At 42.8% G+C, this 24,831-nt stretch overlaps 1 protein-coding gene across 6 annotated transcripts in view; it reads right to left on the reverse strand.

Annotated features, from left to right (window-relative positions):
• Positions 1–218: 218 nt before the first annotated feature.
• LOC123771942 (uncharacterized) overlaps positions 219–24,831 on the reverse strand; it is a 71,287-nt gene continuing 46,674 nt past the window's right edge. For 3 of the 6 annotated variants that reach the window (XM_069337712.1, XM_069337715.1, XM_045764778.2), the window contains exons 3-10: positions 24,194–24,388; positions 21,888–22,066; positions 17,641–17,753; positions 14,732–15,188; positions 9,825–10,199; positions 9,115–9,617; positions 7,060–7,202; positions 219–4,898 (exon numbers count right to left, since the gene is read on the reverse strand). In XM_069337712.1, coding sequence (XP_069193813.1) covers positions 4,851–4,898; positions 7,060–7,202; positions 9,115–9,617; positions 9,825–10,199; positions 14,732–15,188; positions 17,641–17,753; positions 21,888–22,066; positions 24,194–24,388 — 2,013 coding nt within the window. In that variant the 3' untranslated portion in view covers positions 219–4,850. Of the gene's footprint in view, positions 4,899–7,036; positions 7,203–9,114; positions 9,618–9,824; positions 10,200–14,731; positions 15,189–17,640; positions 17,754–21,887; positions 22,067–24,193; positions 24,389–24,831 lie in introns of all 6 variants that reach the window. The other 3 variants (XM_069337713.1, XM_069337716.1, XM_069337714.1) reach the window with 3 other exon arrangements.

A 24,831-nucleotide genomic window follows, 5' to 3' on the forward strand; every position in this document is an offset into this window, starting at 1 on the left:
ACGAGTCCAGAGGATATATTTTCCCAATATCCCTTATTAATCTTTTGGGACAGGCTTATGTATTAGGTCATCCTTTAAAAGTAGCTTTATTATTTCACGAAAGCTAATTATCAAAAGAAAGTACTAAGCCATTATGACTACACAGCTTAGAACTTTTTAAAGTTCATTTTACCTGATGAACTTTAAAAGTAGTGGAATGGATCGATGAAAACTTCATCTTATCATATGAACTTATTTTATTAACCGTTATCACATGACAAACATATCATCATAAAAAACTATAAGCAGTTCTTCACACATGCATTGTAAAAATAATAAAAAAAATTCCCCATAAACACTGTGAAAATGAAGCTAAAGGTATACAGAAGAAGCACTATCTAGGGACCATTGCTTGCGTCAAAGGTCTGCAGAATCTGAGGGGGGCCGTTAGTCCTTGAACTGCGCAGTGTAGATGCCGCACATTAGCTGGCCAAGCCCCTGTGGGATGAGTACCGAGGTATACATGCTCCCAGGGACTATATACTAGGATATACATGCCCCTGAGGGGACTATATAATGGGTATACATGCCCCAGGGAGCTGGCTATATCTGTAACATAATTAAAAAAATCCCCACTAAACTCACACTGTTCTGGTGACTATAAAAAACAGCACTTCCTTGTTGACCAGACCACACACTAGAAGGTGAAGGGACGACGACGTTTCGGTCCGTCCTGGACCATTCTCAAGTCGATTGTCTCACAGTACTTCCTTGTGAGACATGTAAGGGGGTGCAGCAAACCACCTATGTTGCAGCAACCCATGTAAGGGTGCAGCAAACCCCTATGAGGTACAGAAACACAAGTAACAACGCAATACACGGTAACTTACAATAAATATAAGGATCCTACCTAATAAGACATCAGGAGAGAAAGAGGCGCGTGCCTGCTCTCAGGGTACAAGATCCACAGAACCATTTCCGATACAAACATCTACAAATTTTGTACTTCATGGCATCAGCAAGTGCGAGACGGTGTCACACTCTCGATCATACACTGACGGTAATATACAAAATAAATAGTGGCAAGACACACACACAAAGTTGAGAAATCGGCCGTGAAAGTGTCATTTTCCGCCATTTTCAGAGTGCAGCTCCACCCTGTTGGTGGGAAGGAGAGAGAGCACTCCGGGGCTCACACCAACACCAAGGGTGTACAGGCTGGTGCTGTGCCTTCACCGGGTATTTCCTGCCACGTGGGCAAAGAAAGGCCATTGAAATGAATCGTAAAAAGAATCGTAACTTGACTTATATTTTGGAACTCTTCACTTGTGAGCAAACGATATCAAATTTGCCACATTTTAAACAACAATAATAAATATATATATATATATATATATATATATATATATATATATATATATATATATATATATATATATATATATATATATATATATATATATATATATATATATATATATATATATATATATATATTTCTCAAAATAAATTGTTTGGCTGGATAAGATATTAACTTATTTTATCTTGAAGGTTAAGGGTAAAATTAAGTGAATATCCTCAATATCTTCCAGAGTGAGAGATCTTGACTTGTGAGCCGATATGTGTCACAGAGTTACATACAATGAAGGATAAAAGTTGAATAAATATCACCAAATACTTTTGAGGGCTTCAAAAGTATTTACAGATTTTAAAACTTTTCTGCAGTTTTTATTAATATATCCGAGACCGTCACTCTAGCAACCAGGCCAGGATAATTATTATAAGGAAGGGTCTCAGGAGTACCTAACTGGTACTTAACCGAGAGCTTAAACCGTTCCTAAGGTATCTGGAAGCAATCCACTTATTAATCCATATCACACACATTCCACAATATCGTGAGCGGTAAACATTTCATTTACGCTATCCTGGCCTGGTTTGTAGAGTGAAGGGGCTCGTATATTTTTCAGGTCCGGATTCGAATCTCTGATGGTACAAGTGAATGAAATATATATAATGACTTCAAAACAGATATAAATATCTACATATATGAACCACAACAGATGTATGATAGTGAGAGTTATTCACAGTATGATCACACAAAAGAAGCCGCAAACACATTTACGATTAATAATCATTAATATATTTATCATTAATCATATTAATACATTAATAATCTGCACCAACGTCATATATATTTCTATTGGTCCTTTGAGCACAAGAACGTCTAACCAACACATTCGTCTGAGAACTTAAGAAAGGCCAGGCTTGCTCTCAAGCCTTTGAGTTCGCCAGTAACAATAGTTCTGTTAAACAAATTATTATTATTATTTTTCTTCCCGGCGACTGGCTAAGACTTTGGTCGTGGGGGAAGTGGTGTGACACCCCCTCCACCCCCATCTTCCCTCCCACAAGCAACATACAAAGTAGTTACATTTGTCACGAAATCCACATAGGCAATGCTGTTCAAACATCCCATACACACACACACACAACCACCATTCCACGTTTGTTAATAATATTTTCTTGTTTCACTTTTGCAACCACATGTTTACAAGAACGTGGTTGAAAACAGCCAAATACGTGAGGGTATAGATGTCTCGGTCTGTTCAGGGTCCGAAACATCAGCATTTTCATTTTCGAGTGTGTGTGTGGGTGTTGGGCTTTTCTACATTAGTATTTTTCAAACCCGACAACCACTTGGATAGGTCGGTACAGCTGCGGGTTCGCTTCTTGCTGGGTTAGCGTTCGATCCCCCTATGGTTCAAGTGGTTAGGTTTCCTTTCTTCCTTCTGTCCTATCCCAGCTCCTTGTCCTCATATCCCAGCTCCTTGTCCTCATATCCCAGCTCCTTGTCCTCATATCTCAGCTCCTTGTCCTCATATCCCAGCTCCTTGTCCTCATATCCCAGCTCCTTGTCCTCATATCCCAGCTCCTTGTCCTCATATCCCAGCTCCTTGTCCTCATATCCCAGCTCCTTGTCCTCATATCCCAGCTCCTTGTCCTCATATCCCAGCTCCTTGTCCTCATATCCCAGCTCCTTGTCCTATCCACGCTCCTTTTCCTCACATCAATCCAATGGGCTAAGTAGTCGTAGTGGCTTGGCACTTAAGGCTCATAATTAACTATTCATATTCCATGTTAAAAAATTCCTACTCACCAAACATTACTGTACGTATTCCTCTAAATCATTTCCTTTGATGTCCAAAATATTCTTTGAGCTTCTCTCTCTCGAGAGAGTAAAGTTCACCGGCTATTACCGTTTTCTTTCTGGGCTCGACTTTTGACTTTTACAAAAGTTCCACTTGTTTCAGACATTAAGACCTTAAAAAAACATCTTGAGCAGCAACCTTATATGACTACACTCTCAAGATATGTCAATCTATACACCTCAAATACTCCTGTTATATATATATATATATATACCTTTCACATGTGTCAGTGAATTAATATTTATATCAAAATTAAACCGAGATCTTAAGAGTCTTATGCACCCTTGACTCGTGAAAATAAAGCTAATATCTATAGACCTATTCAAATTCTCGTGAAAAATTTGCTTTTGGCGTGATTGCTTAGATCCTAATCTTTCCTGGAGTTAATAAATATCCAATGTTATTTTTTTCTTAAATGTCTTCGTCTATTAAAAAGCAAAAAAGAAACAGAATTTTGAGCTCCTGTTACGGTTCCAAATAAATATATATATTATTAAGTGATTACAAATATAAGAGTAATATATAGGTAATTTGAGCACTGAAGTTGTAACTCTGGATTTCCCCACTGAACTGGATCAGTAATTTTTTTTTTACCATGTGGGCACAGAGAGTCCAAACCCACACATCCAACCCAACCCACAACATAACCACAGCATTTGTTGACATAGCATAACGTTTTTTGATGTTGTAACATAACTTTTTTTACATAAAACGTTTTTTTTATGTAACAAAACGTTTTTATGACATAACAAAACATTTTTACAGCACAGTGTGTTTGCTGGGTTTGCTCTTAAACTCAAGGTTCGTGCAGCCCATCCTCCAGCTTGGGTAGTACTGTACTTAGAGGAAGGATGAGGACCGTAGTATATATATACAAACGTACAACACAATTAGAAAGTACAAATCATTACTACTGAATTTGGACAAACCAGAAAATGATTTTCTACTTATGTGAGACCAAAGTCAGCGCTCCATTTAACCACAGAAAATAGTTTGACACCCAAAAACCAGGGTAATCGTTAATATCGTAACTAGGATAAAATTTACACTTCAAGACTCCAGACATTGACATGAGATCAACGAAAAGACGCCCACATTAGCATAGTTGCAAAAGTTCAAGTGGATATATCTTACTTAATTAGGAAAGCATTGTTATACATGAGGCAAAACATTACAAGCTTGAAGAAGGCTTGTATGGGAGTGAGATCTCCCAGGCTTTGGATGAGTATGCGTAAACACACATTCAGTGAGATTTTCTAAGCTCGGAGATTGTTTGTGTACGTGGTTTTGAGATCTTTCAACCTTGGAGACGTCTTGTATTCACATTGCGTAAGATCACCCAAGCTTGGGGAGGGCTTGTACACACCTGGAATGAGCCCATGACTTGTATCATGAAAATTGTAGTCATTCGCGAGGCCGAACTTTTCCAAGCGCGAGTTTCTGTCTACGAGCAGGGCTAACTTGTCGGCATATGGGGCGAACATTGCTCAAACTTGGAACATACTTGTCCACGCCCATTACGTACTTGTCCACACACGGTACGTACTTGTCCACACCCGGTACGTACTTGTCTACGGACGAGGCATACTTATTTACGCACGGAGGGAGCTTATCAAAGCCTGGAGGGCCTAGGCGAGGCCTTACAAGCTTAGGTCTATTTTGTCAGACATACGGCAGATTCGCTAGAGGGGATGGCGATGCCGAGTCGATCTGTAAACAAAATAAGATTAACAAGATTTCAAATGATATTCATTAAAGTTAACACATACATATCGTCTCTTAAGATGTCAAAATAGGACACCTGTTATTTATAATCATTCATACATATACATATATAACAATTATGTTCTTTTCCCTTTAATTAGGTGATTAGATCTCAACCTGGAGGTAAATCAAATGCAAATAAGACTGAAAAAAATTATAGTGATATGTGTTATTTAAAAATCCATATAACTAACGTAACCCACAAATTATGAGACGACCTTTCAGTCCTTTCTTACACCCTTATGTGATGACCATTCGGTCCATAATTCCTAATACTTTCGCAGTTATTTATTAACAAATAATTACAGTATTTTTCTGATGTATAATAACGCATCTAATTTAAAAGTATTTTTTTAGAATAATTTACTTAACACGTATTAAAAATGATTTTCACAATTATTTTCGTGGTTGGACAGGGGGGTGGGGTGGGAGGGGGGGAAATACAGGATGTTATGCATTTAAGTACTATATTAAGTGGATGGTAGAACAAAATCATGACCTCCTATGTACCGGTAATCTTAACTAGATCTTGCTAGCACTCAAGTAAATTGGAAATTGTATTACTGAACAAGGGAGGGAAGATGACACGAGTACTTGCAGGGTATTTATATGGCATGTATATGTATCCACTAGTTAGGTATATGCACTATTCCTAACCTGACCTGACCTAACCTTACCTTATCTAATCTAATCTAACCTAACCTTAGCTAACCTAACCTTATCTAACCTAACCTTACCTTACCTAACCTAACCACGGTGAGGATACCTTACCTAAGGATATTTTAATATCCTATTTTAACCTAACCTAAGTCACGAATACTACTCTTTATTGACTGTTATTTCCAAAACCACCTATCCCAATATATGCCTTTCTGAAAGTTAATGCTGATGAAAGTAAAACTAATAGATAGTCGTTGGTGGCAGTCGACAGCGGAACTCGAAATTAAGAAGAGACAAGAGACATGGCAGCGAAAGTGAAAGTAAAACTGCTGGTGAAAGTAAAACGGAAACGGAAAGGAAAGAAAGTAAGTCAATGGGCCCTGCTGACCCTGGGAGGTGACTTGGGCGAGGTCAGCCTGAAGGGTCATCTAGTACAAAGAGAGAGAGAAGGTCTCTATTCCGGCTCCATCCACTGAGGAGACATGAGGCCTGACTTCAGCTTGGCATCCATTCAGCTACTCCTGTACTGCCTTACTTATGAGGATTGATGAAAGCCTTGATATACCCCTTGCAGTGTTCGATAAGACTGTGAAAGGCGTTTGACCCGTTTAACAAACGTTGAAAAACAACGATCAAACGATGGTTGGTATATACGTTAAAGAGATTGTAAATATTACAAACATCAGTTTACCGGAGCCAGTGATGACTTATATTTACAAATTTATATTGTAAATCTATATTATGTGGTGGATATACATCTCTGTGCTTGTCTTGTTTATTTAATTAAGGTATTAGCTTGGAGACTAACGTCATACTAGTAGTCTGTGGATATAAATATATAACGAGACACCAATAAATATTGAAATCAGTGAGGCGGGACAACAAGAATAAGTTCTGGTGAATAAGTTCTGGTGAATAAGTTCTGGTGAACTCTGGCTCACAACTACACAAGGGAGTTGTGAGCCTTGTGTAGTGTGTCACACTTGACAACGCCCACACTCTTCCTCGATGACTCTCATGCACTGAGTCCACACTCCCCAAGCTTTGTGGATGTACAGGTGGCTCCTGTGTAAAGATATGCGTGTACATTCTCTCTGGGCGAAAAATATAGAGAAGGAGATACCCCCAACATATTACCTAACCTAACCTAAACCAACCGAACCTAACCTAATCAAACCTATCCCAACCTAGCTCAGTTACTTATATTGGTCAGACCATTGTTGTTGTTGTTGTTTTAGATTCAGCAACTGGGAACATAAAGTTCCAAGTAGCATGGGCTATGGTGAGCCCATAGTGGACTTACCTGGCACAGGAGTGGGACTGTAACTCCGTGGTCAGACCAACACTACCCCCCCTCCTATATAGTGCATGTACCGCTACAGTCACCACTACAGTCACCGCTACAGTCACCACCACTTCCTTACCGTCATCGGGGCCGAAGACTCACCGAGGTGGCTGAGTTCCTCTGCAGAGCACCGAGACAGGGCATTGTGACCCCTGCGCCGCTCCTGCGGGTCCTGGCCAAGCCTCCTGCTCCCTCCCCGCCACTCTTCTTAGGGCTGCTCACTCCTGTAGGCACAGCCGATGAAACTGTCAAAAAGTATTTTGGTGTTGAAATACATTATACATTAGGATCTATGATGTTTGCTTTTTTGGGTGATAAAATATTTGGAAGATAAAACTTTTTGGTGTTGAAATACATTATACATTAGGATCTATGATGTTTGCTTTTTTGGGTGATAAAATATTTGGAAGATAAAACTTTTTGGTGTTGAAATACATTATACATTAGGATCTATAATGTTTGCTTTTTTGGATGATAAAATATTTGGAAGATAAAACTAGCAAAATGTTAAGATAGATGTTATAAAGCGATTAAAACAAACACACTTCAATTTTAATAATGAATTAGTGCTTTTTTAATGTTTTTTTAATTGACCTCTTAGTGGGTAGAGATTTATATTCTTATAACACAGGTCATAAATATTTGTATTATGTTAAGGTATTTTCTAGAATATGAATGACCTATCGACTTAATAGTTCGGTACAACAACGGCCTCGCCTCCTACAGGGTTGGCGTTCGATCCTCAATAGTCTAAATGGGTTGGGCACCATTCCTTCAGTAGGTCCTCATGTAATTACGGCAATTATGAGGATAAGATGCTAAGCCTGTCTGACTATAATGCACTTGGACAGGGTATGAGGGATAGAGAGCTGAAATATAAGGACCAGGTGCTGGGATATATATATATATATATATATATATATATATATATATATATATATATATATATATATATATATATATATATATATATATATATATATATATATCATCTCTCCCATGGCTGGGATCATCTCTCATATATATATATATATATATATATATATATATATATATATATATATATATATATATATATATATATATATATATATATATATATATATATATGATCCCAGCCGTATGAATGAGGGTGCTTTTATGTAAGGGGGTGAGACACACTTGCTTAGCGAGTCTCGCTAGCTGTTCAGTTCAGCCTCAAAATAGCAACAATCCGTGTAAGTTGTTAGCACATGTCTCTTATGTAAGCAAAAACACAAAATAATAACAGCAGGCAATTGTTATTGCCTGCGAATCTTACCTGATATCAGTGACTCTTTACCCACGCTGTTGAAGATATATCAATGCTTAAGAATGAACCAGGGGCCAGATTCACGAAGCAGTTACGCAAGCACTTACGGACCTGTACATCTTTTCTCAATTTTTGGCGGCTTTGTTTACAATTATTAAACAGTTAATGAGCTCCGAAGCACCAGGAGGCTGTTTATAACAATAACAACAGTTGATTGGCAAGTTTTCATGCTTGTAAACTGTTTAATAAATGTAACCAAAGCCGTCAACGATTGAGGAAAGATGTACACGTTCGTTAGTACTTGCGTAACTGCTTCGTGAATCTGGCCCCGGACTCGTATTACAGTGTAACTGAATGAATCAATGCCAATGAGAATTTTATATTATGTTCTCCATAACCATATTTTTCAGTGTATTGCATATAATTTTACTTTTCCTCTTCATCAGTTTAATCTACATTAATTCTACTGCTGCTTTTGCACATAATATTCATCTTAACTTCCAGACATCGTAAGCGTCACGCAAGATCAGAGGGCAAGATTCTGCCTCGACTTACGATCGAGTAATTTAGTTGCTGTAAGACTGAAAACCAGAGGTTTAGAGCCAGTATATAAAAACTTGTTTCTGAATAAAAAAGCTACTGGACCACAAAAGCTTCCTTTTGGATAAAAAAAATAAGCTTCTAGACAATAAAAGCTTCCTTCTGCATAAAAAAAGGCTTTGGGACAATAAAAGCTTCCTTCTGCATAAAAAAAGGCTTTGGGACAATAAAAGCTTCCTTCTGCATAAAAAAAGGCTTTGGGACAATAAAAGCTTCCTTCTGCATAAAAACAAAAGCTAGCGGGTCATAAGAAAGGTAAGACTTACCTCCAGGGACGTTGGGAAGAGAGAGGTCGGTGTTGAGAGCCCCTCTCTTAGACCACCCCATAACCTCGAACTTCTGACGACGAACAGAGTCCCTCAAGTCCCTGTGCCCGAGTGGATCCCTGGGGTTATCTTTGATCTCCTTGAGTGGGTCCCTTGCGAACTCCCTAAAGTGACTGTCTCTATAGGTCGCGTTCTCCCTCGGCTCTCGTGACACCAGCTCCTTGGTCCGGTCCAGGCTGATGGTGTACGGGTGGCGGGTGAGTTCGCTGGTCCGGGAGGCGTCGGAGGGGCGTGCGGCATCACTCGGATGATGGCGAAGGCCTGAGATGATGGACGGGGGCCCCTCTAGTGCCAAGCCGAAGCCAAAGTGGTCGTCTTCATCCCAGTGGCCCTGGCTTTGGCCTGGAGCCTGGCCTTGACCCTGAATGCAGAGACCCTGACCTCGGCTTTTAAGGCTGGTGCCCCAGAGGCTGACTGGAGACTTACGGCCTTTTTCGTTTCCTCTACAGACAATGGGGAAGAAAAAAATGCCATTATTTTCCGATCCAGCCATGTTGGGCACCTATCAGATAGCAATCACAGTGAATAGTTCGATGAAGCTAGCCCGAAGCGTCTGTTTTCCAATCTCGGATAGATAGGCAGACGTACATTCTATTTTATAGAGATATAGTGTCTCATAATGTCACAAATTGTATTTTGAACTGACTTACCTGCTAGTGCGTGCTGGTGATGGAATATTAGCAGTGGCAGCGATGTGAAGTGTGAGAGCAATGGTGTTGTTGTTGATGGTGGTTGTGGGAACGTTGGTAGAGGGCGTGCCGGATGACGGAGCCCCTGTGTGCATGTCTCGCAAGGGCGGGATGAGCATGGAGTGCAGGTTGACGGATGTCACTTCATTGGATACTACGCCTGAGCTGCTGGTGGTGGTGGTAGTGGTGGTGGTGACTCCTCCCGTGCTGGGTCCAGAAGGTTCGCTCCTGACGTGGGAGGGCGTTAGAGGGGCGAAGGATACTGTAGGACGAGTGAGGGGGATTTGCTGTTGTCCCTGTGGCTGGTTTATGTGGGAGAGCTTCGTAGGTGAGCATCTGGAAACAAACAGGTATAATGTTGGACTTAAGTCATGTGAATGGAAGCACAAGAACGAGACGTAACTATGAGCCAAAAGTTCGATCCCATTGTGTGGCTATAATATTTCCTCATTAATCTCTGGAAGATTATTAAGACCCTAAGCAGAAGATGAGTCACAATAACGTGGCTGAATATATGATGACCAAGGTAAGTAATTATCAATAGAAGGCACCAAACCGGGAAGGTTATGTAGCACCATCAAATGTACGGGATAATCAGAGGGCGCTAAATATCACCAAGGATGCCAATACGAGAACAAAAACGCATAAGGCGAACGATATCAAAAGTATCCGAGTTGCCAAGAATTCTATCGAGGGACAAGCGACCGCGGGGGACGGTCGGAAAACAAGATACACGCTCGTCCTGGAAGTCAGGACATTCAACAAGGATATGTACGACCATAAGAGGGACAATGCAATTTGGACAATAAGGAGCAGGGCGGCGCTCCATTAAGTGACCGTGAGTTAAACGGGTATGGCCAATACGTAACCTAGCCAGAGCCGTTTCCCACCGCCGGTTACGGTGACAGGAGGAAGGCCACTGGGACACACGACTCTTAAGAGTACGCAGTTTGTTACCAATAACAGAAGACCAACAACTCTGCCATCGGGCAAGAATGGAGGCATGAATAACTGGGTAAAAGTCGGAATAAGGAACACCTTCATGGGAGATGGGACAAGTGCGGATAGCGTCCTTAGCGGCAGCATCCGCACGCTCATTTAAAGAGACACCAACATGGCTGGGAACCCAGCAAAATGCAACCGACTTAAATTTGCTGGAGATAAGAAACAGCCAATGTTGAATCTCGATGACCACAAGGTGGACTGGATTAAAGGACCCTAAAGTCGTGAGGGCACTACGAGAGTCAACTACTACCACGAAGGAGGATTGCCCCCGGGAAAGCAGGAGACGAAGAGCATAGAGTTCTGCTGTGAAGATGCTAGCCTCCGGAGGAAGGCGACACATATAAGTGTGGTCAGGAAAAACAACGGAGTAGCCCACACCGTCAGCAGACTTTGACCCGTCGGTGAAGATGGGAACGGAGTGGGAGTGAGAAGAAAATATGATGACCAAACTACACACCAGATGATGAGACGGCGACATTTCGGTCCATCTTGGACAATTATTAAGTCGATTGTGACTTGATAATGATCCAGGACGGACCGAAACGTCGTCGTCTCCTCATCTTGTGGTGTGTGGTAGAGTCTTCATTAAGACCTTAACATTAGCTGACTGATTAACCACCAAGTATACTTTAATCCTGAACAGAGCTGAGGACTAAAGTAAACTTTCAATGTATAATAATTCATTATGTCGGGGGGACAGGAAGCCAGAGTGTATTCATGGACCTTAGGCTTATATTTGTAACCATGATATATGTGTGCTTCCGCCTACAGTTTAGACTTATTGTCTTGTGTATGACCCTCTGTCCTGCGTGACAGTGAATACCAGTATTATCCTCACTTTAATAAGGCTTAATTGAAATCCTCAGATTAGGCAAATTTGTAATTAATTTTGTCAATTATGATGTTAATAATAATAAGGCTTATATTGAGGTCCCTCGCAAGGTTGCCCAACCGCTTGAGCTGGACGGTAGAGCGACAGTCTCGCGTCATGCAGGTCGGCGTTCAATCCCCGACCGTCCAAGTGGTTGGGCACCATTCCTTCCCCCCGTCCCATCCCAAGTCCTTATCCTGACCCCTTCCAAGTGCTATATAGTGGTAGTGGCTTGGCGCTTTCTCCTCAGAGTTCTCTTCCTTCCTTAACCCCCCCCCCAAAAAAAAGTCGAATTACTGACCCCGCCCAGGATGCAAACCCACAACGAGCTCACTAACTTCTGAGTACTTACTTGCTGCTGGGTGAACAGGTGCATTAGGTGAAAGGAAACGTGCCCAACCATTTAAGTCCCGCCCGGGGTTCACGATTGTGCGTCGTGAACGAACTCAGTCGAGTTCGTTCTATATACACTGAACGGCCTATATACACGGTTCTATATTAACGGTTCTATATTACGGCCTATATACACTGAATAGTTCGAAACTTCCTCTGTATAGAGGGAGGAGCCAGTCGGCCGAGCGGACAGCACGCTGGACTTGTGATCCTGTGGTCCTGGAATCGATCCCGAGCGCCGGCGAGAAATAATGGGCAGACAGAGTTTCTTTCACCCTATTGGCTTTGGTCCCTATTCAGTATAGTCAATATACTGTAGTGCTCTCATATTACCCTTATAGCGGAATATAAATAGCTTTTGCTTTCACTTTTGCTGTTACCTAGCAGTAAAATAGGTACCTGGGGGGTGGAGGCCTAGTCGAGGACCGGGCCGCGGGGACACTAAAAGCCCCGAAATCATCTCAAGATAACCTCAAGATAACCAGGTATATACATTTTTAGCAAGTGATACTGAATGCTTACAATGTTAGTTTTAGATTCATTTACTGAGAACAAAGAGTTGCGAGTAGCACGGGCTATGGTGAGCCCGTAGTGGACTTACCTGGCACAGGAGCGGTGCAAGTAGCACGGGCTATGGTGAGCCCGTAGTGGACTTACCTGGCACAGGAGCGGGGCAAGTAGCACGGGCTATGGTGAGCCCGTAGTGGACTTACCTGGCACAGGAGCGGGGCAAGTAGCACGGGCTATGGTGAGCCCGTAGTGGACTTACCTGGCACAGGAGCGGTGCAAGTAGCACGGGCTATGGTGAGCCCGTAGTGGACTTACCTGGCACAGGAGCGGGGCATGTAGCACGGGCTATGGTGAGCCCGTAGTGGACTTACCTGGCCCAGGAACGGGGCAAGTAGCACGGGCTATGGTGAGCCCGTAGTGGACTTACCTGGTCCAGAACCGGGGCAAGTAGCACGGGCTATGGTGAGCCCTTAGTGGACTTACCTGGCAGAGGAGCGGGGCAAGTAGCACGGGCTATGGTGAGCCCGTAGTGGACTTACCTGGCACAGGAGCGGTGCAAGTAGCACGGGCTATGGTGAGCCCGTAGTGGACTTACCTGGCACAGGCGCGGGGCAAGTAGCACGGGCTATGGTGAGCCCGTAGTGGACTTACCTGGCACAGGAGCGGGGCAAGTAGCACGGGCTATGGTGAGCCCGTAGTGGACTTACCTGGCACAGGCGCGGGGCAAGTAGCACGGGCTATGGTGAGCCCGTAGTGGACTTACCTGGTCCAGAAGCGGGGCAAGTAGCACGGGCTATGGTGAGCCCGTAGTGGACTTACCTGGCACAGGAGCGGGGCAAGTAGCACGGGCTATGGTGAGCCCGTAGTGGACTTACCTGGCACAGGAGCGGGGCAAGTAGCACGGGCTATGGTGAGCCCGTAGTGGACTTACCCGGCACAGGAGCGGGGCAAGTAGCACGGGCTATGGTGACCCCGTAGTGGACTTACCTGGCACAGGAGTGGGGCAAGTAGCACGGGCTATGGTGAGCCCGTAGTGGACTTAACTAGCACAGGAGCGGGGCAAGTAGCACGGGCTATGGTGAGCCCGTAGTGGACTTACCTGGCCCAGGAGCGGGGCAAGTAGCACGGGCTATGGTGAGCCCGTAGTGGACTTACCTGGCACAGGAGCGGGGCAAGTAGCACGGGCTATGGTGACCCCGTAGTGGACTTACCTGGCACAGGAGCGGGGCAAGTAGCACGGGCTATGGTGACCCCGTAGTGGACTTAACTAGCCCAGGAGCGGGGCTGTAACTTGTTCTGGGACGACACACAGTTGACAAGCTAAACGAGACATATAAGAGATTGTCGAATATCCCTTTTTAAATAACTCGTAAGAGAATGAGAGAAAACAAATGTATTTTGTTAATGACAAAATGTTTATCTTTTTTTTAGGTTTCCCTTTTACCATCGTGATCCCTACTAATGTGTTGAGCTTGGGTCCCTAATCATTATAGTCAATATACTGTAGTACTCTCATATTACCCTCATAGGGAAATATAAAAAGCTTTTGCTCTCACTTTAACCCCTAAATTGTGCAGCTATTTAATTATACCACCTCCAGGAACACATTACTATAAAAAATTGTCAACAAATCAAATGGGGAAAAATTGCATATGGTGGTTGGCGCAGCATAGGGGTTAAAAGGTAGCAAAATGCATTGAATACTTCACTTGGCATTATCTGGTGCAAATATTAAGGTTATCTTACATATATATTTACCTCTGTTACGTTGGTTATCACTACTACTGCCACACTGTGCAATGTGGCAATGAGCCACAGGGACGTTTGAAAGAATTTTTTCAGTGTCAGAGTGGTTGACAAATGGAATGCATTAGGAAGTGATGTGGTGGAGGCTGACTCCATACACAGTTTCAAGTGTAGATATGATAGAGCCCAATAGGCTCAGGAACCTGTACATTAGTTGATTGACGGTTGAGAGGCGGGACCAAAGAGCCAAAGCTCAACCCCCGCAAGCACAACTAGGTAACTATTAGGTAAATACTGTTGCTACTGCTACCACACTAGTGCCACCACTGCCACTGAGACTGACCTGACCGGGGGCGGGTTATCAGCCTTGGTGGTGGTGGGTGGTGGTGGTGGGTGAGTCTGTAGCGCCCTTGTGAGGCCCGTGCCGTACACACTCTCGGGGCTCGTGCCTCCGGGAGCCTTACTCCCCCGTCCTCGTCTGTCCGTTGTGCTCGAGCCTCGTCGCCCATTCAGGCCAAGGAGGGTATTGCCGCTGAACTCCTGCTGTACCTTCTGCCGGAGCACCGGCAGGAATGTCTCTGGGAAATCATCGTGAGTGAAGAATTCGTGGTTGAGGAGCTCCTGCGCCGACGGGCGTGCCGAGGGCTCCAGACAGAGGCATTTAGCGATGAAGGAGTGGACGCGGCTCGACCATGTTGGGAAGGAGGAGATGAGAGGTGTGGATGCTGCTGCCGGAAGTCGCAGGCCCGCCAGCATTGGGTTCCTCTCAACCATTTGACGGTGGGACGAGCTCAGCTCCCCTGCGGATAACAATAGCCTGTTAACCCTACTGATTAAAAATCCCTTAAGCGCACTACTCGAACACAAAATATTTAATTTAGTTTACCACTATTGCCAACTATTAACGTTTTCTGTCTTTGACCAATGTATACGTTTTCTATTATCTTGACCCCTTGCTGTCTATTGATTGTTTACCTGAATTTACCTGAATTAACCTGAGGGCCACTATCTCTAGTGGCCTCGACGAGGAAAGGAAGCCGGCGGCTTGTCAAATTTCCCCTTAACTGTCTATTTGGGTTTATTCAGGCATTTGTCAGGCCCAGTGGCAGGCCTATCGAGTCTCCTCAATAACCATCTATAGGAGGCGAGACAGCTGACATAAACAATACAGACTAATATCATATCTACCTATACTTTAAAAAATATTTGAAATGATTATTTACAAACAGCTCTATTCCTACTCTGTAAAACTCAATATATTAAGTCCCTGCCAGTTTGGCTTCCGTTTATAAAAAAAGAGTACCAATGACGCCATTATTAGTCTGCTTGATATAATCTCCTCAGCCCTTGACAAAAATGAGTTCCCAATTGACCTCTCCATTGACCTGAGAAAAGCCTTTGATACTGTAAAACATAACTACTTCTTACTTAAACTTAACCACTATGGTATCCGAAGCCTTGCTCTGAACTATATTCGTTCCTTTCTCAGTGACAGACACCAATATGTAGTCATCAATAACATAACCTGCCCTACTCTACCACTGACAGTAGGGGTGCCACAGGGCAGCATCTTGGGACCTTTCCTATTTCTAGTATACATTAATGACTTGCCCAATGTTTCTAACATTCTTAAACCTATACTATTTGCTGATGATACTACTGTCATCTATTCCAACCTCAACTCCCCACATACTAAATAATATTGTCAACACTGAATTAAAAAAAAAGTCCATTCATAGGTGTCAACCAACAAACTTAGACTAAACATAGAAAAGACCTACTACATTTTATTTGGTTGTAAATCATCAAATCAAATTCAATTTCAGATAGACAATGTTAACATTAGCAATAAAAATGATGGGAAGTTTCTTGGCCTATACATAGACAAGAGACTCAACTTCAGCACCCACATACAACACACCCAAAGAAAGTCTCAAAAGCGGTCAGAATACTTTCTAAAATCAGGTATTATGTTCCCCACTCTGCTCTCCTCTCATTATACTACAAGCTAATCTATCCCTATCTTACATACAGTATCTGTGCATGGGGTTCAACCACTGCAGATTACCTCACGCTCATCATAACTCTGCAAAAATCTGCTATCAGAACTATGACAAACTCTGTCTTCAGACAACACACAGCCCCTTTGCTTAAGTCCCTTAACATGCTAAACATACACTCTACACATTCTCATGTGCTATCTACATGTACCAAACCTTGTTCTTAAATGCTAACCTTGATCTGAAACTTTTCCTTGATAGGTGTAATAGAACCCATGAGCACCACGCTAGAAATAACTATATCTTTGATATCCCCAGAGTCAGGCTAAATATGTGCAATCACTCCATGCAAATATAAAAAGAGCCCAGTCTACGGAACTCCGTCCCTGATGAATTAAAAAACTGTTTAACCTATGCCTTATTCAACCGTAAAACAAAAAAGTACTTAATTTCATCCTCAGAGTTTCCTACTTAGTGCTACAAACTCACACTGTATCTTGTACTACCCACTTCCCCAACATTAGTACTTAAGATACATACAGTATCCTTATCAGTGTAATCACCACTGTCAACTTATATTGTAGTTATTTGTTGATATAAAACCTTGTTGCTATGTACCATTTTATCTTACCTGATATGTTAGATTAAGGACCTGTCCGAAACGCTATGTGTGTCAGTGGCTTTGCAAGAATGTAAAAATAGCAATCTTATGTAATCTCTTCATTACATTATACCTTACTGTGAATAAATTATTATTATTATTATTATTATTATTATTATTATTATTATTATTATTAATTATTATTATATATTATTTGTATAATTATTATTATTAGCTTGTTTCGATTTTTAAGTTAAAACTTTTTAACGAGTCTTACCTATGAACAAGTGGTGAATTTCTATACTCATACCTATGTAAACCCAATGACTCAATGTATTCATGCTTATGTGTACACAATGACTCACTATATTCATGCCCATGTGTACACAATAACTCACTGTACCCATGCCCTTGTGTACACAATGACTCACTGTACCCATGCCCTTGTGTACACAATAACTCACTGTACACATGCCCTTGTGTATACAATAACTCACTGTACACATGCCCTTGTGTGCACAATGACTCACTGTACCCATGCCCTTGTGTACACAATGACTCACTGTACCCCATGCCCTTGTGTACACAATGACTCACTGTACTCACACTTCCAAGTGTGTTCCATGACTCACGCTACTCATCATGACTCACCAAGTGTCTGGATAATGTGGAAAAGTTGATCTATGTCTGACTCTCCTGGGAAAAGTGGTTCTCCCGTCAGCATCTCAGAAAGTAAACATCCTGATGCCCACACGTCCACCTCCCTGGGGAAAAAAAATAATAATAATAATTTCAGGTGTAAACAAATCCATTAGACTTGTCATTTCGACGTTGAAGATGCATGTGGCGACGTCCAACAGCCTGGTTGATCGTAACCTTCACTAGAGGCTTGGTCTGAAACCTCTGAATATGGTGATAAGGCAGCAAGCATTTAACACAAGCATTGGGGGATGTCGAGTGTATTCACCTAGTTGTATTCACCTAGTTATGCTTGCGGGGGTTGAGCTCTGCTCTTTCGGCCCGCCTCTCAACTGTCAAGCAATCAACTGTTACTAACTATTAACTAATTTTGTTTTCACCCACACACACATCCCCAGGAAGCAGCCCGTAGCAGCTCTCTAACTCCCAGGTACCTATTTACTACTAGGTAACAAGGGCATCAGGGTGAAGTAAACTCTGCCCATCTGTTTCCGCCGGCTGCGGGGATCGAACCCCCTAGGTCCACGAGCCTAGAGCGCTGTCCACTCAGCCACCAGCTCCCTGTAGAGAGTGGTTTTTTTTCTACCACAGACGTGGCCACACATTAACAATGCTAACAAGCATACATACATTTTCTTCTGTCTTCCATGGACAGGGTGAGAGATGTGTTAAAGATATAGTTCAGTGATTTATTGAACAATCAACCACAGAAGGTGATTGTAGTGCTTTTAAAATGATAAGATGCTAAGATAACCTACATTCGTAAATACATAGATACACAGATTTGCGTATGTCCTACATAAAGTGTTCGATGTGTGTGCGCGCGTGTGTGTGTGTGTGTGTGTGTGTGTGTGTGTGTGTGTGTGTGTGTGTGTGTGTGTGTGTGTGTGTGTGTGTGTGTGTGTGTGTGTACGTACGTGTGTGTGTGTACGTGTGTGTGTGTACGTGTGTGTGTGTACGTGTGTGTACGAAGCCTCCATATAGATCCTACTGATTTTCTCACGATATATTTGTTTTCGTTCTCGACTCACAATTGGGGATCCCGGGTTTGATACGCAGAGGGGGTGGCGGAAATGGTTGGGCACGTTTCTGTTCACCTAATGCCTCTGTCCACCCATCAGTCAATAGGTACCCGGGAGTTAGTCAACTGCTGTGGGTTGCACCCTGGGGGTAGGTCAGCGGTTCTACCTTGGGTGGGACCTCAATACAAGCATATATTATACATATATGCAGGCTTCTTGTCCCCAAAGAAAAAAATTACTAGCAACACTAAAAGATAGTAATTTTTATCGGAAAAAACACAAATTTAATCTACGGTTTGGAAGTCATAGATAAGAAATTAAGCTTCAAAAGAAATCTGAAATCAGCGCCAAGAAATGTGAAAGATGCAGCCCCTCAACATTTATCTAACTCCCGGGTACCTATTGACTGCTAGGTGAACAGCGGCATCAGGTGTGATGACACGTTCCTGAACGCCTTACCCAGTGCCCGACGACAGCAGTCGAGCCCAACTGATTGCGAGCCATCGAAATATTTCCATTTCATACGTTCCTCTACGCTTGATGAAAAGATGTTATACCTCACCCTCTTTGGTGTTGGGCTTAAGACCTATCAACCTCTGGAGGGTTATTAAGACCACCACAACACCTTACTGACCAACCAGCAAGTTTGGTGTTGGACTTAAGACCTATCAACCTCTGGAGGGTTATTAAGACCACCACAACACCTTACTGACCAACCAGCAAGTTTGGTGTTGGACTTAAGACCTATCAACCTCTGGAGGGTTATTAAGACCACCACAACACCTTACTGACCAACCAGCAAGTTTGGTGTTGGACTTAAGACCTATCAACCTCTGGAGGGTTATTAAGACCACCACAACACCTTACTGACCAACCAGCAAGTTTGGTGTTGGACTTAAGACCTATCAACCTCTGGAGGGTTATTAAGACCACCACAACACCTTACTGACCAACCAGCAAGTTTGGTGTTGGACTTAAGACCTATCAACCTCTGGAGGGTTATTAAGACCACCACAACACCTTACTGACCAACCAGCAAGTTTGGTGTTGGACTTAAGACCTATCAACCTCTGGAGGGTTATTAAGACCACCACAACACCTTACTGACCAACCAGCAAGTTTGGTGTTGGACTTAAGACCTATCAACCTCTGGAGGGTTATTAAGACCACCACAACACCTTACTGACCAACCAGCAAGTTTGGTGTTGGACTTAAGACCTATCAACCTCTGGAGGGTTATTAAGACCACCACAACACCTTACTGACCAACCAGCAAGTTTGGTGTTGGACTTAAGACCTATCAACCTCTGGAGGGTTATTAAGACCACCACAACACCTTACTGACCAACCAGCAAGTTTGGTGTTGGACTTAAGACCTATCAACCTCTGGAGGGTTATTAAGACCACCACAACACCTTACTGACCAACCAGCAAGTTTGGTGTTGGACTTAAGACCTATCAACCTCTGGAGGGTTATTAAGACCACCACAACACCTTACTGACCAACCAGCAAGTATACCATAGTCCTGAACAAAAGAAACCGCTCTGAACATATACACTGAAAACCGGGGAATATATGCCTCTCTGTTGCAAGAAAATTCACAAAAAAACACAGTATCAACGAAATATTTCCTCGATAATGTGGAAAAAACACAAAAACGTTCAGAATGTTCGTTTCATTTTCCTAGTGGATGCTTACGGAGCCGGTCGGCCGAGCGGACAGCACACTGGACTTGTGATCCTGTGGTCCCGGGATCGATCCTAGGCGCCGGCGAGAAACAATGGGCAGAGTTTCTTTCACCCTATGCCCCTGTTACCTAGCAGTAAATAGGTACCTGGGAGTTAGTCAGCTGTCAAGGGCTGCTTCCTAGGGGTGGAGGCCTGGTCGAGGACCGGGCCGCGGGGATACTAAAGCCCCGAAATCATCTCAAGATAACCTCAAGATTACGTATACCTCTTTATGTGTTGTTGAATATAACCGAAAAGGTAAGATTAATAATTCTAACGCGAATTTTCTCAATATTTCTTATGTTTTTCTTCACTGTCGGTGGTAATGGAAATATCAATTCTCCAAAATTCATTTTTCTTTATGAAATATCCATTCTCTTATGTGTGTGTATATGTATATACAGCCTATCCTCCTGTTTCATTAGTACTTATAGTAGCGATAAGGACCATAGTACATATATGATGTAATGGGCCATTAGAGAGATGAGAGATATTGAGATATATACAAGAGTTGTTACATTGTTGTACAGCCACTAGTACGCGTAGCGTTTCGGGCAGGTCCCTGGAATACGATCCCCTGCCGCGAAGAATCGTTTTTTCATCCAAGTACACATTTTACTGTTGCGTTAAACAGAGGCTACAGTTAAGGAATTGCGCCCAGTAAATCCTCCCCGGCCAGGATACGAACCCATGACATAGCGCTCGGGGAACGCCAGGCGAGTGTCTTACCACTACACCACGGAGAGTTAAGAAAGCAGACTGAATTGCTACTGAATTTGGACAAACCGGAAAAGATTCTGTATTTATGTTGCAAAGACAACCTAACCTTCCCTAACCTTCCTAGGCCTACTACACGCCATCTGAGGCCTAATATAGTACATATGTGCGCTATACTAGGCCTGGGAATATATAAGTTTATTTTCTACCTTTATCTATTTCGGGCTCTATAGTAGTACCAAATTCTACTATCTTATTGCTTAGTACGTCAATATTTGTACTATGGTGCACATAGTAACAAAAAAGTACTGTCTTAACAGGAGAATGACAGTGTCAGACCACGGAGGAAAATTGAAACAGGAATTTCCTTAAGTACTTTCGTATATTAATACATCTTCAGAAGGAGTGCGAATTGATATTAATATATGAAAGTACATAAGAAAATTCCTGTTTCAATTTTCCTCCGTGGTCTGACACTGTCACATTTTTAATCACGTGTTTATTTTTCGTGACCTACACACACACACACATACACACACATACACACACACACATATATATATATATATATATATATATATATATATATATATATATATATATATATATATATATATATATATATATATATATATATATATATATATATCCCTATCAGTCCTCACCATCCATTACGGGATTATTCATGCCCGTGCCACCTCTCGGGTGTCTTAATCAATCAACCAATCTCACCTGCCATATCTGGTGTCGCCCACGAGGAGCTCCGGCGCCCGGTACCACCTGGTGGCCACGTAGTCCGTGCAAGACTCTCCAGGACCCGCCAGCAACCTGGCGAAGCCGAAGTCGCACAGTTTAACGACTCCAAGACGGCTCACTAAGACGTTTTCTGGCTTAATGTCTCGGTGGATGATCTGTTGAGAAAGTGAAAAGGTTTGGGATTTGTTGAGGTTTGTGTCAAAACGAGATCAGTTAAGGTGATTGGATAGTATAGGATTTATATGGGGGGATTATTGCTTGAACAGGCAGCTGGGGGCCAGATTCACGAAGCATTTACTTACGAACCTGGGGCCAGATTCATGAAGCAGTTACGCAAGCACTTACGAACCTGGGGCCAGATTCACGAAGCAGTTATGCAAGCACTTAGGAACCTGGGGCCAGATTCACGAAGCCGTTATGCAAGTACTTACGAACCTGGGGCCAGATTCACGAAGCAGTTACGCAAGCACTTACGAACCTGGGGCCAGATTCACTAAGCAGTTATGCAAGCACTTAGGAACCTGGGACCAGATTCACGAAGCAGTTATGCAAGCACTTACGAACCTGGGGCCAGATTCACGAAGCAATTATGCAAGCACTTACGAACCTGGTGCCAGATTCACGAAGCAGTTACGCAAGCACTTACGAACCTGGGGCCAGATTCACGAAGCAGTTACGCAAGCACTTACGAACCTGGGGCCAGATTCACTAAGCAGTTATGCAAGCACTTAGGAACCTGGGACCAGATTCACGAAGCAGTTATGCAAGCACTTACGAACCTGGGGCCAGATTCACGAAGCAGTTACGCAAGCACTTGCGAACCTGGGGCCAAATCTTTAACTCTTTCTCAATCTTTGGCGGCTTTGTTTACAATTATTAAACAGTTAATGAGCTCCGAAGCACCAGGAGGCTGTTTATAACAATAACAACAGTTGATTGGCAAGTTTTCATGCTTGTAAACTGTTTAATAAATGTAACCAAAGCCGTCAGAGATTGAGGAAAGATGTACACGTTCGTAAGTACTTGCGTAACTGCTTCTTGAATCTGGCCCCAGGTTCGTAAGTACTTGCATAACTGCTTCGTGAATCTGGCCCTGGCCCCGGGTTCGTAGGTGCTTGTGTAACTGTTTCGTGAATCTGGCCCAAGGTTCGTAAGTGCTTGCATAACTGCTTCGTGAATCTGGCCCCAGGTTCGTAAGTGCTTGCGTAACTGCTTCGTGAATCTGGCCCTGGCCCCCGGTTCGTAGGTGCTTGTGTAACTGTTTCGTGAATCTGGCCCAAGGAAATTAGGTGTCGTTGGTTTAAACGACGGCGGTCAAGAAATGCAGCCACGATGCGTATAGAGTAGTTTAGTCAATATACAGAGTGGGGGGACATGAGTATAGGGAGGAGCTAAGTAGTACTGGCTGGTATGATACGTGATGGATATTGGTGTAACGATATTAGCTCCCTTCAAAAGTTCCTTAAACCACCCTCTATCAAGAATGTCGGTAGTTATCAAAAGAAGGCACCAAGCCGAGGTGACTATGTAGGGACCCTGTGTCAAGAGTTCCTTAAATTGGCCTTTCTTACAAGTTCTTTGAACTCAAACCCTGTTATAAGTTCATTTAAGTTAGCCCTCCCTCTCAAAAGTTCCCTAAATCCCCCCTTTCTCAAATCCCTTAAATCATTCCCTCTTAAAAAGTTCACTAAATCAGTCTCCACTAAAGCTATAGTGGGTCACTCATACTTCACAGTTCATTTTCTATAATTCATTACAGCAATAACTTCCTCAGCCTCTCACATCAAAATAAGGCTAATCAATAACTTCCTCAGCCTCTCACACATCAAAATATGGCTAATCAATAACTTCCTCAGCCTCTCACATCAAAATAAGGCTAATCAATAACGTCCTCAGCCTCTCACATCAAAATAAGGCTAATCAATAACGTCCTCAGCCTCTCACATCAAAATAAGGCTAATCAATAACTTCCTCAGCCTCTCTCACATCAAAATATGGCTAATCAATAACTTCCTCAGCCTCTCACACATCAAAATAAGGCTAATAAATAACTTCCTCAGCCTCTCTCACATCAAAATATGGCTAATCAATAACTTCCTCAGCCTCTCTCACATCAAAATAAGGCTAATCAACTATCTATACTCATAATCTTCCTTTTCAGAGAGTTTATACATGCTGTTTATATATGAGGTTCGTCGCCACCATAATGACGGGTGGAACACTGGGTATTGTGAGGCTTCGAACACCTCCTCTTCACTCTGCCGAAGACCAGCCGAACTGACCTGGTTCTGGTGGCAGAAGGCGATGCCCCGAAGCACCTGGAAGATGTGCTCCCTGGTGGTGGTCTCGTCCAGGCCCGTCTCCGTGGCCTCCAGTTCGTCTAAGATGGTGTGGTCGACGTACTCAAAGACTAGGTACAGGCGTCGCTTGCGGCGGAAGAACTCGATCAGGTTGACCAGGTTCTCGTGCCGCAGTTTCTGTGGGAATATAAGTTGCTATTAGGATGTGTAGCCGAATCCGTCAACGTGCTCTGAGATTACATAACGAAGTATTTAGCCATGTAAGGGAGCAATAATCTGTTTTCATAATGTTGAAAACGCATTTGTATTTAAGTTCATTAGAGTCAAATGTCGTCTATATTCTTGGGTATTCTCAGCTCTAAAGATCTCAATATATAGACAAGACACTAATGTTGGTTTTAAGGTACCAAACAAGATACAAACAACAAGGATCTATCAAAGATCCCATCATTTCTTCACATTACAATATTCTGACTAACAACACCAAATTAATTGACAGGTAGGAGAACAGACATGAAGCTGAAGCACTACAAACTAAACACTTCCAACTATTAATATCCAGCTTACACTTAACTACCACCTACGAGACATCACCTCACTTTTGTGGATTAAAACATAAC

This window comes from Procambarus clarkii, chromosome 38 (assembly GCF_040958095.1).
Source record: "Procambarus clarkii isolate CNS0578487 chromosome 38, FALCON_Pclarkii_2.0, whole genome shotgun sequence".
NCBI lineage: Eukaryota > Metazoa > Arthropoda > Malacostraca > Decapoda > Cambaridae > Procambarus > Procambarus clarkii.